The sequence below is a fragment of the Nyctereutes procyonoides genome, unplaced genomic scaffold, assembly GCF_905146905.1.
Source record: "Nyctereutes procyonoides isolate TBG_1078 unplaced genomic scaffold, NYPRO_anot_genome, whole genome shotgun sequence".
NCBI lineage: Eukaryota > Metazoa > Chordata > Mammalia > Carnivora > Canidae > Nyctereutes > Nyctereutes procyonoides.
Window position 1 is genome coordinate 14,972,932 of NW_026575126.1, and position 16,232 is coordinate 14,989,163.

A 16,232-nucleotide genomic window follows, 5' to 3' on the forward strand; every position below is an offset into this window, starting at 1 on the left:
AAGTGGGGGCATATGGAAACTGTACTTTCTGCTCAATGTTTCTACAAATCTAAAACCATGCTAAAAAATAAAGTCTATTGATTAAGATAGAATTATAAAGTGAGATCAGGATTGTTGCTTTTGTGTGAAGTGATAATACAATATCTGTAAAAAGTAACTTTTTCACTCCTGCATTCACCAACCTGTGAGTCTGTCATTCTAATTTATATACTTCCAGCAATAGGTGGTTTTCAGTGTTTAAAGGGAAAAAAAATTGACTTCATAGGATTCAGAAAACCCAAAAGGCTAAGTTTGTTAAAACCTTAATTTTATTGTCTGTATAGTTAACAGTCTGAAAGAAAACTCAGTGTTATCAACTATAAATGTGGGTGATACAGTATATCTAAATTATTTCTGATTCTGAGTAAATTATTTTTAAATAAGAGTAACCACATATCAAATTTTAATGAAATGAAAAGCCTGCTTCTGCTTTTTAACTTCTTTAAATGTAATGCCACTGTTTTCTTATGCCTTGCTGAAGGTGAAACATGCTTCCCATAATCCTTAGAAAATGTTACACTACAAAAATTATCCAGGCTTAAAACAAGTTCTAAAGCCAAAGGCCGATCTTCTTTGTGATTGATAAATACATGTCTATCCAGAAATGCAACTTGATCTCATCACTTGAAGTAAGATTTCTATAAAAATTGGTACATGTAAAAAAAGTATTTTAGGTATTTATTTCCTATTGAAATACTTGAAACTTCCAAAAAATAGCACTGTAATTCAAAAACTCTTGTTGTTAATAGCATAGTCCCACCTCTGCTTTTTCAAAGTAATGGAAATATATGAGACATATATCAGGAAACAGGGAGATTATAATTTAAATAAAACCAATGACAGCATAAAATTTATAAAGGTGTAAAACTAGTCAAACTTTGTTATATAGTAAAAAAGACAAATGAAGCCAATGGCCCACTTGTTCCAGACAGTATTGAAGACAGGACTGGCACATATACACACACAGACAACATTTTGTTCTAGTTAGTTCAACTTGTACAGTGGTCCTCACTGAAAGAGGATGAAAAGTTCAGAAAAATACTTTTAAAACCCACCAAATTACGTGTAATAGCAGGTTTTTGCTGAGATTTTTTTCTGTAGGAATGAAAATGATAAGATTGTGAAAATCCTAAGAAAGTGGTATTAATTAATAAGGTTAATAAGAAACGTATTTTGGCAAATTGAGATCTTAGGTGGCTCACACTCCCTTAGGTGCTCCTCCACATCAGAAGGGGACTCTGTAAGTGTCTAGCCCAAGTGAGGGGGAGGTTCTTTTCAGTACACTGGTAGTTTTCCTGTCAGTGACTGGATTTATTACCATATAGATATACTTAGTCTGAAAATTTACTGAATAGTCGGAAAGGACTATTAGACTATGAAAATTCTTGTACAAATACACTGAGACATCATTCCCACCCTAACACTCTATTCTCAAATAGAGAAATGTTCCCTATTAAAGTTAGTCTTAAAAAATGTGAAAACACTCAATACTTTAAAAATGGAAAGAATGGAAAACACTGAAAAGTACATGATCAACATTGATGTTCTTTAGCTATCTAAAAGTATGCAATTCTTTGGTTCTAAAAAAGTCTTTTTTATAAAGTAGGCTTCCACTGCATTTTAAAAAACATATATCAAATGTTAAGTCATTACAGTAATTTTATAAAAAGACTGATAATCTTTCAAATATTTTTTGTCATTATTAAAAAAAATTAAGAGGCTGCAAACTGTCATTGATGCGAAACAGCACGTGACCTCAAGGGAAGAAACATCTCACTAGAGTTTCCACAAGTTCCTCCTTCTTCTAACTGCAGCTCTGGTGGCAAAGGAGGAGCCCCAGGGTCCCCAGGCCTGGGAAGTGTAGTTGAAGAGAAGGTGGGATTTTCAGTTCTGCCGACTTCTAGGACAGGCAAATTCAGTGAAGACTCAGTAGAAAAAAAAGGGGCTGTGCTGGATTCTCCTTCTGGATGGTATATGACAGTGGATGCTCTCAGTTTTTCAGAGAAATTACTCTCATCTGAATTTGATCTAGAGAAGTTGTTTGTGGCTCCATCTGGAAAAGGTTCACAGCTGCTACATTTCAGTCCTATGATAAAATTATTCAGATGTAAATGAAAAAGTAACTAAAAAAATTAAGCCCATACCTATCTTGTACATTTTTAGAGATTACAAACTGGCTACCACATAACCAAAATTTAAACAGCAATTTATAAATTCGGTCATAATCCATTTCACGTTTCATTTGCTTTTCCCAACCGCCATGAAGTGCACCATTATTTTTATTTCCTAGGTAAAGAAATAGTCTCAAGGAAGCTAAATGATATGCTATCATTCACATTTAATTTGTATACTTATATACTTAACCACTGAATGACCTAGAAAATATTAAGTAGTCCCTAAAATTTTTCATAAAATAAGAAACAGCTTTCAAAACTGCTATTCTTTAGCATTCTGGCACAAAACACATTACCTAATAAAAAAACAAACTTTAAACGGACCATATGCTCAAATTCTGAGCTAAATAATACCAATTATGGATTCTTGAATCACAGGGTGTTAGAAGTGGAAGGGATTTCAGAGGTCCCCTGGATAACTTCTCACTAGTATAGATGAAAAAAGAGAGTCCCCAAATAGTTAAGTCATACCCAACCTTCCAGAACCACTTCCTGGGAAACTGAGAACTATACCCCAGGTCTCTTCACATTAATAATGTCCTGGTTCTCAAACCTAACGGTCTACTTAAATGACAGTGGTTGTTCTGATCAAAGAATTTTACCATATCCAATGGGTGTAGCTAACAATTAGCCTCAGGGTAAAAGAATAAGTACAAATTCTATCTTTCTGTTAGTCTCAGCAAATATTTAACATGTCTATAGGTACAGAATCTCCTGACTTGAGAAATTTTATGTAAAATCTGCAAAATCTATAAAGTATATTTATAGATCATTTTTTCCCCCAACAGCTGTTCAACTTCACAATACCTTCAGCATTTCTGATCTATGCTATAGAAACTATTTTCTTAAATATGGCTCAGGAGGGGAGACTTCCAATGTGTCCCAATATGGACTTACAGAGTTTCTTAAGGGCCTAAATTACTCTTTTCTGGATCCCCAGTGCCTAGAACAGCTGGAGTAGAGCTACATCACATGCACATTTATCTCAACTGTCTAGAGAAAGGCACAGGGAGAGAGATGGGGTTTGTGGGAAGAGGAGGATTTAAACAGTAGAGGCAATTCTGTGTAGTATTCCAATTAGTGAGTGTGTGCTCCAGGGTGAGGGTGAGACACGGCAAGTGAATTTGCTATGCCATTCATCAACCTTTGTTCCCACGCCTCTCTCATGACAGACTGAGTGTGACTCTAGTGTTTAAAGCTATGGATAATTTACATAACACGATTCTTACAAACATATGCCAATTGCTTCATTCTGTGATCAACTGGTGGAAGAACCATTACAGTTGGACTTACTACAAATACTTTGCCTTATATATTTTTCTTCATGTGTTATGTGCATTTTCAGGGGTTACTTTTGAATAGACTGATCTTCTATCCTGCAGACTTGAGAAACAAACTCCTATGTACACCAGGATTTCATTTTTGTATAAATGGTATTGTTAAATGAATATAAATACAGAACATTGAGTGATATTCTAATCTTCCAATGAAACGACAGAAAGTTAAAAAAAAATGTAAATCAAATGTAATTCTGAAGCTGAAACTTTTTGAATAAAAACAAAATGATGATTTCTTGATTTGTTTTGTACTTTGCTTTTAAAAGCATTGTTACATTTAAACGAAATCTTGGACACCAAAATATCTTACCTTTCAGATGTTCTAGTTTTATATTTCTAAGTTTCAGCACTTCATCTGTAATCTTCTGAATCAGGAAGTTCTGTGTTTTTTCTCGCCGAATAGATTCAACCAGTGTATCTAGTCCTTTGGGGTTTTCTTGTAAATAGTCTAACAATTTTCCGGCCCTTTTCCTGCTTGATGTTCGGCAAGAAATTTCTTCAGTGTCTTCTCTACTGAGTATTTTTTTTGCACGTAAGTGATCAAAATGTCTCTCAGCTATGATTTTTTCACACAGGTATACACGCAGATTTTCTAAAGCCTGAAAGACATAAAACTGTGCTTCAGTGCTTTTTTTTCACCCTCACTTGAGGAAATCACATAGGTGACTGACTGATCATTAGTTAGGAATCTTAATTGGTGAGAGAAAACATACTGAAGTCAAGAGGCTCAGGCCTACTAAAATCCATGTTATTAAGACGAAGGGCCAAGTAGACAGAAGTAGGTCCCAGACTAAACATTCCTCGCAGCTTTTTTTTTAAGATTTGTTTACTTATTTACTTATTTATTTATTCATTCATTCATTCATTCATTCATTCATTCATGAGAGACCTAGAGAGAGAGAGAGAGTCAGAGACACAGGCAGAGAGAAGCAGGCTCCATGCAGGGAGCCCGATGCGGAACTCGATCCCGGGTCTCCAGGATCAGGCCCTGGGCTGAAGGCAGCGCTAAACCGCTGAGCCACCGGGACTGCCCTTCTTCTGTCCTGTTTTAATCTCATCTTCACACCTATAAACCAAGGCCACGCTGTTGAGAGAAGGGAACAGGTCTAGAGCGCCCAGGTCCATGGAAATAGGGGAGGTATGCTCAGGCCTCCACCTTCAGGGGTAAAGATGAGGGCAGAGGCTTCCATACATTTTAGTTACCATTTAACATGGAATCCAGGATTAGTCAGGACCAAAGAGGATAACTTAGTGAGGTCCCATAATTTATAACCTTTTCATGTTTATTAATCTTTCATTTTCCTGGGATGCCTTGGTGGCTCAGCGGTTAAACGTCTGCCTTCGGCTCAGGGCGCGATCCTGGGGTTCCGGGATCGAGTCCCACATCAGGCTCTCAGCATGGAGCCTGCTTCTCCCTCTGCCTATGTCTCTGCCTCTCTCTCTGTGTCTCTCATGAGTAAATAAATAAAATCTTATAAAATTTTTTTTTCCATTTTCTTAGAGTAAAACCATAGAGTGTCTATCCTAGAGTATGAATGTCTTTAAAAGAGCATAACTATAAGAGCCCTTAATGTGTCTATCTTTGGAGTCAGTTGGAAAGACTATATTCTAACTCAGTGAGTCAGGGGGTAGAAGGAAGTGGGTGCCGGGTGGGGTGGGGTGGGGTGCAGGAGTACACTAAAGCAATAGTGAATGTTGGAAGAAATTAAAGAGATGAAGAAAAGGAAATCACAGAAAACAGGCTTAGATCTGAGAAGTGCCTCAGGGGGCTTAATGAGAAGACGTGGGTCCCACTAAATAGCATTAATAATTTGATGCCAATGACTGTTTTCTAGCTCTCCTACTTACTAGATATGTGATCTTGGGCAAATAACTTAACTCCCTGGGGGCCTCCGCTTCCTCATCTGAGTATTATGAGGAATAAAATAATATATGTAAAGTATTTAAGAAAGTGCCTGGTACATAGTAACTGGTCAATAAATGTTAGTGATGAAGACAATGATGACTAATTTGACTTACATTTATCATGATGAGCTAAAGGCAATGGAAGATCTTAGAAATATTTGAGTACATGGTGGCACAAAAGTAGGCTGGGTGAAGGGTCCCTATAGTTCTCAGTCCACTGAGCTCCCACATTCATTTATTTGTTCACGCAACAAACTCTTCATATATCTAAATACCCAATATGCCAAGTGTTGAGCATACAAATATGAACAGAACTTGAATCCTGTATGCAAAGGGCACACAGTCTAGTTGGAGAGTATCTATCAAACACAAGCCAATAATTATCATACAATGTGCTATGACCCAGAAAAAAACCACAAGTATTAGGGAAGTACAGAGTAAACAATTAACTGTACCTCCATGATCCGGGAAATTTAGAGAGGGTATACTTGTAGTATGAAGGTGCACAGAGGAGAATACTAACAAGTCTGGGGTAGTTGAGATGCAGGGGTGCATGTGACACAGTGGTAAGAAATTAAGCTTAAGGAATTAAGCTTAAGGAAAGGAAAACAGGTTGTATTATGGAAGAGTTTTTATAACATGTTGAGAAACATATGTTTCCCTGTAGCCAAGAGTCAAAGTGTTTATAAATAAGAAGCAATAAAAAAATAAAAACTTTCGCAGAGGACTTGGGGGAGCAAAAATTGGGAGACCCATAAGGAGACTGCCACAATATTTTACATAAGCTATGTTGAGTGCATGAATTTAAGCAGTGAGGATGGAGGGAGAGAATAGATTTTAAAGCTGAACTCCTTGAAAAACCTCATCTGCTGTCATCTCTACTACTTACATACTGATGATCCCCAAATTTGTGTATATGATCAAGACTTTCTCCATTTAGACATCCCAAAGCTACTCGAATCAACTTGTCTAAAACCAAATTTGATATCTTTGCCTGTCCTTTCCATTTGATAGTCTTCACTCATTTGGGAGTACCACCATCCAGCTGATCATGCGATAAACCTTCAACTCATCCTCGACTTCCTCTCTTTTGCTCCCTTGCCACATCTGATCACCTACCCACCAAGTCCTGCCAACTTACCCCTTGTATTTATCAAAGCTGCCCCTTCACTTCATCTTTATCATTAGCATTGCCTTAGCTCAGGTCTTCGTCATACGTTGCAGGGACTATTAACAAACAAGACACCTAGCTGTACTTCCCATTTTTTTCCTCTGACTCAAATTTCTCCTTCACACATCTATGAGATCTTCCAATTTTTCAAGAGAAAATGAAAATCTGGAGTGGAATTCTACTAATATTGAAATGTTGTCAGTTAATTTTGTAAAAATTTAAAACAGTGTGTTCCACCAACTTAAAAGATAAAGTTCCTCAACTTTGGCAGAATAGTAGAGAGGTCAAGAGCATGGCTTTGGATAAGGCCAATGTCAGTTTGGATCGCAATTCGCCATATACGCCATATAAGAGCTGGGGCAAGAAACTTAAGCTAAGCTTCAGGTTCCTTATTTGTAAAATAGTGATAAACACTTACCCTGCAGAACCTCTAGAAGGACTCAGTAGGACAATGAATATGAAGGCTTGACACAGTCTCTGATACACAGTCAGTACACCATAAGTAACAGCTGTTTGATAATGGCAGACAGGGCACTTCATAGGATGGATCCTGTCTCTGGAGCTTAATCTGTCACCACCTCTAACTGTCCTGGTACTTTGTGTTCTACCTAAAACTGTTTGTCACTGTGTAGTTCTTCGTGCTGTCACTTTATCTGATTTTCTCTTCTCATACCCTAAGTCCCTATTTATCATTTATGATTCAGCACAGTGGTCACCTCCTTCAGGAAGCTTTGTTTAAACTCCCCAGAAGGAATTAGGCACTCCTCTCTCCTGTCCTTGTAGCACCCTGTGCATATACTTCACTTTTCTACATACCACAACTATACTTCCTATCTCCCAATTCATTTCTACTCTGTATCATTACTCTTCTCAGCCACCAAGAACCTCGTCACTGTCAAATCTCATCCTCATTTGTCTTCATTTTACCTCTCAGCAGCATGGACACAGCTGACCACTCCCCCCTCCTTGAAATACTGGTTTCGTGAATACTACACTCCCCTGGCTCTATTCCCATCTCCATGGCTATGACCTCTCATTTAAAAAAACAAAAAAAACAAAAAAAAACAAAAACTCCCCTATGATCTTCCTTTTCCCTTCTAGCTCTCAACTTTCTAGGTGAACTCACTCAATCCCACAGCTTGGATCTCCTTTGTGATCTTCAGATTTGTAGGTCTAATTGCTGATCTGACATTTTCACTCACCAGTCTGACTCTACTCTCTTTCTCAATTCAATCCATCACCAAATCTTAACATTTCTATTTCAAAAATGCATCTGGAATCCTCCTGTTCCATCCATTTCTACTGCTTTCCCCCTGATCCAAAATCACCATCAGCTCTTAACTATATTAATTCCATGAATCTCCTCACTGGTTTCCCTCTTCTCTTTTGCTCCCTTCCGTCCATACAATAGGCAAAGGGATTAAAAATATTAACATAGTTCTTCAGCAGACCCCTACTACACTTGAGAAAAATCCTAATACTTTATTACCATCTGTAAAATCCTCCATGATCTGGCTCTAGCCCCACCTTCCTAACTTCTCAGAGCACCCTCTGCCTGTTTCCAATTTCCCCAAGTCACCAAGGTCTTGCCTGTTTTAGTTCCTTTACAAACTTTATTCTGCCTAGAGGATTCTTGCCCCAGTTCTGTTATATTCTTCAGCAACCAGTTTAAATGTAACCTTCCCTGACCGTCCTATGTCAAGTTGATTCCCCCTGCTACTGTCTCAATACCTGTTTGTCTCCTTCATAGTACTTACCATAATTTGTAAGCATATATTTGTCTTCAACCCTAATGACCTATATGTTTGAAGCAGGCAAAAACCACATATGTTTTGTTCAACTCTGTATATCCTGCACTTAGCAGAGTGTCAAGTAGATAGTGTTCTAGATGAATGCAAAATTCATTGCACTTATTCTGTAATTTGCAATTACTAATTTATGTCTGTTTCCCTCCTTCCAGGAAATTAAGCTCTTTTCAAACTGGGATTGCGTCTTAATTTCTAATTTTCGAATTGTTAGAACCTCACAGCAGCATGTAATCCAAAAGATGAGGTAAACAAGCTGATGGGGGCAGGGGGAAGGGAGGAGCATAGTGAAAGAGTGGGACTTTCCAGAAGGCTGGGTGGTGGCATACTATCCATCAAGACAGAGAATATAGCAAGCAGTTTTGGGGAAGGGATAATAAAAAGTTCAATTTCTGACAAGATGAGGAGTGTACAGAACATAAAAGTAAATTTCCAGTAGATATTTGGAAACAAGCATCTAGAGCTGACAAAGAAGGAAGTGCAAATATTTGTATGATAATTTTAAGACCTTCTGAGGTCATCAACCATTTTGAAAATAGCATGAAAAAAATCTCTAAGAAAAAAATGTGCACATACATTTTTTTCATAGACCTCCTGAGACCCCTTCATGATTCCCCAAGATTATGAATTGCTGAGATAGCTGTAAATTGAAATCATGGAGATGGATAGTATCAATGAACTGACAGGGAAAAAAAATGAATAAAGACCTGAAGACTGGGGGATCCCTGGATGGCTCAATGGTTTAGTGCCTGCCTTTGCATGGGGCGTGGTCCTGGAGACCCAGGAGGGAGTCCCACATCCGGCTCCCTGCATGGAGCCTGCTTCTCCCTCTGCCTGTGTCTCTGCCTGCCTCTCTCTCTGTGTCTCTTATGAATAAATGAAAAAGATATTTAAAAAAAAAAGACCTGGAAGACACTCTTCACAACTGTGTTTGTGTACAGGTTTTATATTTATGCCCAACTGTAACCTCTCACAGCACTGCTGTAAAGATTAAATGGGAACATTGCAAATTGTGTGACAAAGATTTTGGAACACCACAGGCTTAGCTCTTGAAGTGCATGGTTCCACTGGCACCAATCTTACATAAGACAACACTCATTTATTCTGTGGTAGTTATCAATGTCCCGGTTTTATCTCGACTAGAATGTAAAGCAGAGGCCAGATTATCTTTCTTTCTTTCTTTTTTTTTTTTTTTGTATCTTTCCAGGCCCAAGGACAGTGCCTTCCATATACTAAGCGCTCCATCTGTATTGCTGAATGAGCAAACTAAGGCACAAGTCCCTGTCATATCCAGTTTCCTTCTGCTAATGAGTCATTCCAATTGTCATTATGTAATTATGAGTGCAGTGTAATAAACCTTTCAAGGGAGAAAAGGGTGGGAAGCATTTAAGGTAGACGAACATCTAAAAAAAGCTGTCTTGTCCAGTTCACAAATATGATTCTGTATTAAGTACTGCAGAACTCATTTTCTGTTGAGTTTCTGGTTTTAATTCGAAATTACACGAAGTATTTTGGGGGTACTCGTAGAGGTCTCACGTGGCAAAACAAGTAATTAAAAGCAAAAGAAACAAGAGATACCTCAACAAATAAGTACTAAGATTTGTGCAGTTCTGCAGCATCCAAGCAAAAGGGCATAATTTAGGTACTGAATATTTTCAGCATTTACCTGTAAATTAATTTTCGGCTACACCCACCCCCCAATTTAAATATGTGGGCGTTTGCTTACTAGGGGAATTCCAGGTTGTGCTTTCAGCTGTTGAGCTTCCCCCAACCCCCCTTTATAAAAGAGTTTCACATATCTGCTCCACTGCTTGGGAGCCTTTCACGGGTCCAGCTGTCGCTCCAGGTTGGGCCAGCAGCCTAGGGAGTGTGACTCAAGGCGGAACCTGGGCAGTCGACTCCCCACGACGCAGCCCCAAAGCGCAGGGCTGGGGGTAGAGATCCCCGGGGGAGGAGTGGAGAGCCGGCAAGAAGCTGAGTGCGGAGAAACGCTCCACTGGACAGGGTTTCAGAACCCAGCGATCTAAACGTGGATTAGCAGGTCACGAGGGGTCGCTTCCACCAAGGTCCCCCGGGGCCGTCCTGCAGCAGCGCCTGGACCTTGAGCCCCCCGGACCCCCGCAGGCTCCTCTCCGGCTCGGACTCCCACTCCGCGTTTCCGCTCTCCTAGCCCGCCCGCCCGCCCGCCCGGCCGGGCCTGGCCCTGCCCACCCGCGACCCCCGGCCCTCCGCGGCGCCCGGGCAAGGCTGGCTACTCACGTCCTTCTTCACTTCGGTCAGGTCCTCCTCGGTGAGGGACGGCGCAGCGGGCTCCATGGCGGAGGAGCGGGGTAGCGCCTCTTCCGGGTCCGGGAGCTGCGGCGGCACCGCCCGGCCAGGCAGGGGACTCGGGCCTCCGGGTGAAGCGGCGACAAGGGCAGGCGGAGCGGGTCGAGAGGAACAGGGCCGCCGCTTCCAAAACAGAGGGGCTCACGGACGAGCCCGTAGAGCTTCCGGCTCCGCCTCTGGGGCCGAGGGCGCCGCAGACCTGGGCGTCCCCCAGAGGGCTCCGCGCTGCGCTCCTTCCTCTCCTGGAGGCGCCGGCGCAGGCCCCGCCCCCCGGCGAGGCGGGGCTGGCCGTGGGGCCCGCCCCCTCTCCGCGGGAGCCAATCGCTGCCGGCCCGGGGCCCGAGCCTGGCCCCGCCCCCGGCCCCGCCCACAGCCCCCGCGCGTCCTTTGCCGGGAGCGTTTCCGTGGGTGGGGCCCGAGGCTCCTCCCGCCGCAGGCCCCGCCTTTGCGGACCGTCCCCCCGCCCCCCGGGCTCCTCCCCTTTCCCCAGACCCCGCCCCGCAACTTCCGGCCGCTGCCTTAACCTACTGAAGTTGTGGGGTTAGATACCCGCCTGCTCGTACGCGGCACGCGGGGAGCTCCGCTGCAATAGTCAAGACTTTTTTTTTTTAGTCAAGACATTTTTGAAAGAGAAAAACCGCCTATAATCCCTTCATTTTAACACTCAATTTAGGGATCCCTGGGTGGCGCAGCGGTTTGGCGCCTGCCTTTGGCCCAGGGCGCGATCCTGGAGACCCGGGATCGAATCCCACGTTGGGCTCCCGGTGCATGGAGCCTGCTTCTCCCTCTGCCTGTGTTGTGTCTCTGCCTCTCTCTCTCTATCTGTGTGTGACTATCATAAATAAAAAAAAAATTAAAAAAAAATAACACTCAATTTAACGTCAGCATGCTTCTTGGTCACTTTTTTTATGATCCTGTTTCCTCATTTGTTCCATCTGTGTGATGAAGGGATGTCTACCTTACATCCCTTATGGGGCTGCTGTGAGAATTAAATGATACTATATATGTAAGGTTCTCAGAGGTACTTGGCATACAGTATGAACTCCATTTATTATCTTTTACTACCCAAACACTTATTGAGTCCTTACTAATATGTCTTAGTCATCTTATCTTAGAAGAATTCTATTTTTATGGGGGAGACTGATAAGCAGACAACTACTCCCAGAATGGTATCTAACTACTAATGGGAGTGTATACAGAATAACATGAATAATGAAGAATGGGGACACCTGGGTGGCTCAGTGGTTGAGCATCTGCCTTTGGCTCAGGTGGTGATCCTGGGGTCCTGGGATCCAGTCCAGGATCGGGCTTCCCACAAGGAGCCTGCTTCTGTCTCTGCTTCTCTCTGTGTGTCTCTCATGAATAACTAAATAAGATATTTTTTTAAAAAAGAATGAATAATGTGGATGAGAAGTTCAAGACACAAGACAATGGGCCCAAGACCATGGTTTGGACAACATGCTGGATAAACTCCATGGTATTTGAAGCAGTGAGAGTAGACAGGGCAAGAGGTAGATAGACAAAGACAAACTTGGGAACTCCAACATTTTTTGAAAGTAAACTCTACACCCAACATGAGGCTTGAACTCACAACCCAGTATCAAGAGTTGCATGCTCTACCCACAGAACCAGCCAGTTGGATACTTCTTGAGAACTCTAACATTTAAAGGAAGGGAAAGCAAAAGAACCAGAAAAAGGACAATGTTGCCAAAGCCACACAGATGTTGCTTAGCAGCTTCGGGTTCCATCATAAGCTTCTAACATTTACATTACATCATGTGTCTTTTCCTACATTGATCCACAGTACAATTTTATCTGATTGCTTAATCTTCCCTCATCTTGGTTTAACCCAATTTACTTAACCATTTGTTCTTTCATTTTACAAATATTTATTGAATGTCAACTATGCACCAGACACTGTTTTGGGGTTTGGGGAAACAGCTATGAACAAAATAGGTAAAAATTTCTTTCTTCCTGGAGTTTAAAGTCCAGCATACATGTGTTTCAGGGCAGAGCAAATAGACATTTGGAAAATGATATGTAAAGTTATTCTGTTAGAATATAACAAATGCTAAGAGAAAATACAAAACAGGATAGTAGGATAAGGGTATATGGGATGTTAACAGTAAAAAAATATTTTTATTCAACTATAATTAACACAGTGTTATATTAGTTTCAAGTGTACAATATAATGATTCAACAATTCTATACATTATTCAGCGCTCAGTACTGGAGTGGTAACGTTTAAAATAGGGTAGTTTGTGAAGATCTCACTGAGAAAAGGAGATTTAAGTTACCACTTGAAGAGAGTGAGGTAATGTCATGTGGACATTTGGAGAAAGAACATTATGAGTAGAGGGAACAGCCAATGAAAAATATCCAGTGGGACTGGGAAGGAGATGAGGTCCTTGTGTGCTACTGTAAATGTGTAACCTGATTTTACTGAGTCATATGGGTGTACTCTGAGTCAAAGGGGAAGCCACTGGAGGGTTCTGAGCAGTGGAGTGACATGACCCGATTTATGATTTGAAAAAGGAACAGTTTCACTGTTGCCTTGAGGAGAAGGAAGATGGAAAAGGGGAGACCAGTTAGGGTGTTATTCCCAAAATTCAGGATCTGGGAGGTGGTGGCTCAAGTCAGGGTTAGAAGCAGCAAGGGTGGTGGGAACCTTTGGAAGAGAAGTGGGGATGCGATTTCATTTCCTTCTAAAAGGGCTACTCTTGGCTGCTGAGAGTAGACTGTAGGTGTAAAAGTAGAAGCAGAGACAGCTGGAGGCTACCCCAGGGATCTAGGGGGAGACGGGGGTGGCCTGACCAGAGTGGGAGCAGTGCTGAGCACTCCCTAGTGGTCACCTTAAGTTCTTCTCACTTTGTCATTGTTATAAACAGTTTGTCTCCCATTTTTTCATCTACATATTCTTCATTCTTTTTTCTTTTGAGTTATAATTTCCTCTGCACAAATTCTCAGGAGCAGGAGTACAGAGCCCAAGGAAATGTGTTTTCATATATATATTTCCACACTTTCTCTCCAAAGTCTTGGTCCATCTGTGTGTGTGGAAATGAACTGTTTTGCCACAACAATGCAAGCTCCGCTGATGAAGGAGAGGATACAGCATCCCTTAAAGTAAAGTTATTTCAACGATGCCAACTTGACACAACCATTTCAATGTAGCTATTAGGAGTTGGTTGCTGGTCTATTGTTCTTTTTTATTATTTATTTATTTTTATTTTATTTTTTTCTAGAGAGAGAGAGCACATGCGCATGCATGTATACCCGTGGAGGGGGGCAGTGGCAGGTGGGGGGTGGGAATGAGGGGTAGAGGGAGTGGGAGAGAATCTTTTTTTTTTAAGATTTATTTATTTATTCATGAGAGACACACAGAGAGACAGAGGCAGAGACACAGGCAGAGGGAGAAGCAGGCTCCATGCAGGAAGCCTGATATGAGACTCGATCCTGGGACCCCAGGGTCATGTCCTGAGCCAAAAGCAGATGCTCAACCGCTGAGCCACCTACGGTGGGGGGGGGGAGAGAGACTTAAGCAGATTCCACTCCCAGCACAGAGCCCAACATGAGGATCAGTCTCACAACACGGAGATCATGACCTTAGCAGAAATCAAGAGCCAGACACTCAACCAACTGAGCCACCCAGATTGCTCTTTTTTTAAACAAAACATTTAAAACACACCACACTGTGAAGAAAAATATTACAAACATCTATATTCACTGCCAATGTTTGGCGAATGTTGATACTTTGCTACATTGCCTTCTGTTACGACTATTGATCACCAAATGTTAGTGGCAGACACTTCTTATTGAGCCTTCTTTCATGACTCTTGCTATACATCTGACTTTTTCCTCGTTGTTGACCATTGTTTCATTTCTGACACTTCCAACCTCATTCTGTGCTCAGTGTGCAGTTCTTTATTCATTTACTCAGCTAAAAAGTAAAGTGTCTGCTATGTGGGGGTACGGAGAGAGGATCAGGGGTTGAGAGGGACTGAGTGAGGAGCTCAGGGATTTTTCAAAGCCAAGAGGTTAACCTTTTTGTTTTTGACGCCATGTCTCCACGTTCCCAAGTGGACAGTCTGTGTCAAAGCAGCCACATCGGAATGTCATGTGCCTCATCACGGAGCTGGTTCAGGGCAGGTATTGCAGCATCCAGGCCCACTTTTTTTCTGGTGCACCATACTTCATGAGCAGACACATTTCCACTTCTCTACTCAACCACATGGTCAGGCTGTAATGAGGATTGGGCACCTTTTCAAGAAACAGCCCTGTCCATTGCCTGCCTTGCAATAATTTCACCTCTTCCCCTCCCCCACCCCCCACATCAAGTTATAGGGGTTCCATCTGTCTCCTACTGTGAAATACAAGGCGTCTGATAAATGTACCTTGAAAGTTATACTATAGTCTGCAGACACAAGACACCATATCATAGTGGCTAAATATGAAGATGTTTGGCATCTGACAGGCTTAGGCTGGCGTATTAGTTTCCTAGGGTTGCTGCAACGCATTACCACAAACTGGGTGACTTAAAACAACAGAAATTTATTCAGTCACAGTCTGGAGGTGAAAAGTTCAAAACTGGCAGAGCCACGTTCCCTCTGAAGACTCTGGGGAAGACTGTTTCCTCACCTCTTCCTAGCTTCTGGCAGTTGCCAGCAATCCTTGGCATTCCTTGGCCTTGGCAACATGACTCTAATCTCTGGCTCCATGTTTACATGGCCTTCTCTGTTTTCCTACTGTCTCTCTGTCTCCAGATTTCCTTCTTCTTATAACAACACTAATCACTGGATCAGAGCCCACTCTAATCTAGTATGACATTATCTTAACTCGAAGGCATCTGTAAGGACGTTATTTTCAAATACAGTCATGTTCCAATGTTCCAGTGGACGTGGATTTTGGGAAGACACTATTTAACCCAGTATAGCTGGATTCTAGATTTGCCAATTTTCAGCTATATGACCTGGGAACAATTAATAAGCATTCAATAAAGATAGCTATTATAGGAATGTAAAGGGAGGGAAGAGGAAACCATTGCTGCCTGACAAGACAACATGAAAGAGGTGTATTTAAACTGGACCAGAGGAATTTAATAGGTGGCACTCTAATGCTACTTAATGGTTTTTTTTTCCCCAGAACTTCCTACCAGATGCCAGATGCCATGTTGAGCAATGAATTCTATTCCAAGTGATTGTGAATTATAATTTTCCCAGAAATAATTGGAGGAAAAAAGTGGCCAGTTCTGAGCCAGACAGTCCTGGGTTTTAATGGCAAGACAATATGTGGTGGAATCCAGACAGTTCAGCTCAGTAACTTCGTGAATTTTCCAAGTAGTCTGTCCCAGGAGCGGCTCCCAGTTTAGGAAGGAAAGACCAGGAGGGTGCAGGTAATAAGCATGAGCCTGAACAGATCCTCGAGGACATTCACAGTATACCCCAAGACTAGGACATTGTCCGGCTTGATAAGGGAA

The 16,232-nt window shown here is 41.7% G+C and overlaps 1 protein-coding gene across 1 annotated transcript; it reads right to left on the reverse strand.

Annotated features, from left to right (window-relative positions):
- Positions 1-296: 296 nt before the first annotated feature.
- Positions 297-11,001, reverse strand: BCL10 (BCL10 immune signaling adaptor). Its single transcript, XM_055341426.1, has 3 exons — positions 10,691-11,001; positions 3,861-4,149; positions 297-2,125 (listed from the first exon to the last, which is right to left on the reverse strand). Exons 1-3 carry the CDS (start codon positions 10,745-10,747, stop codon positions 1,770-1,772), a joined length of 702 nt encoding a protein of 233 aa, XP_055197401.1. The 5' UTR covers positions 10,748-11,001; the 3' UTR covers positions 297-1,769.
- Between the last annotated feature and the right edge of the window lie 5,231 nt (positions 11,002-16,232).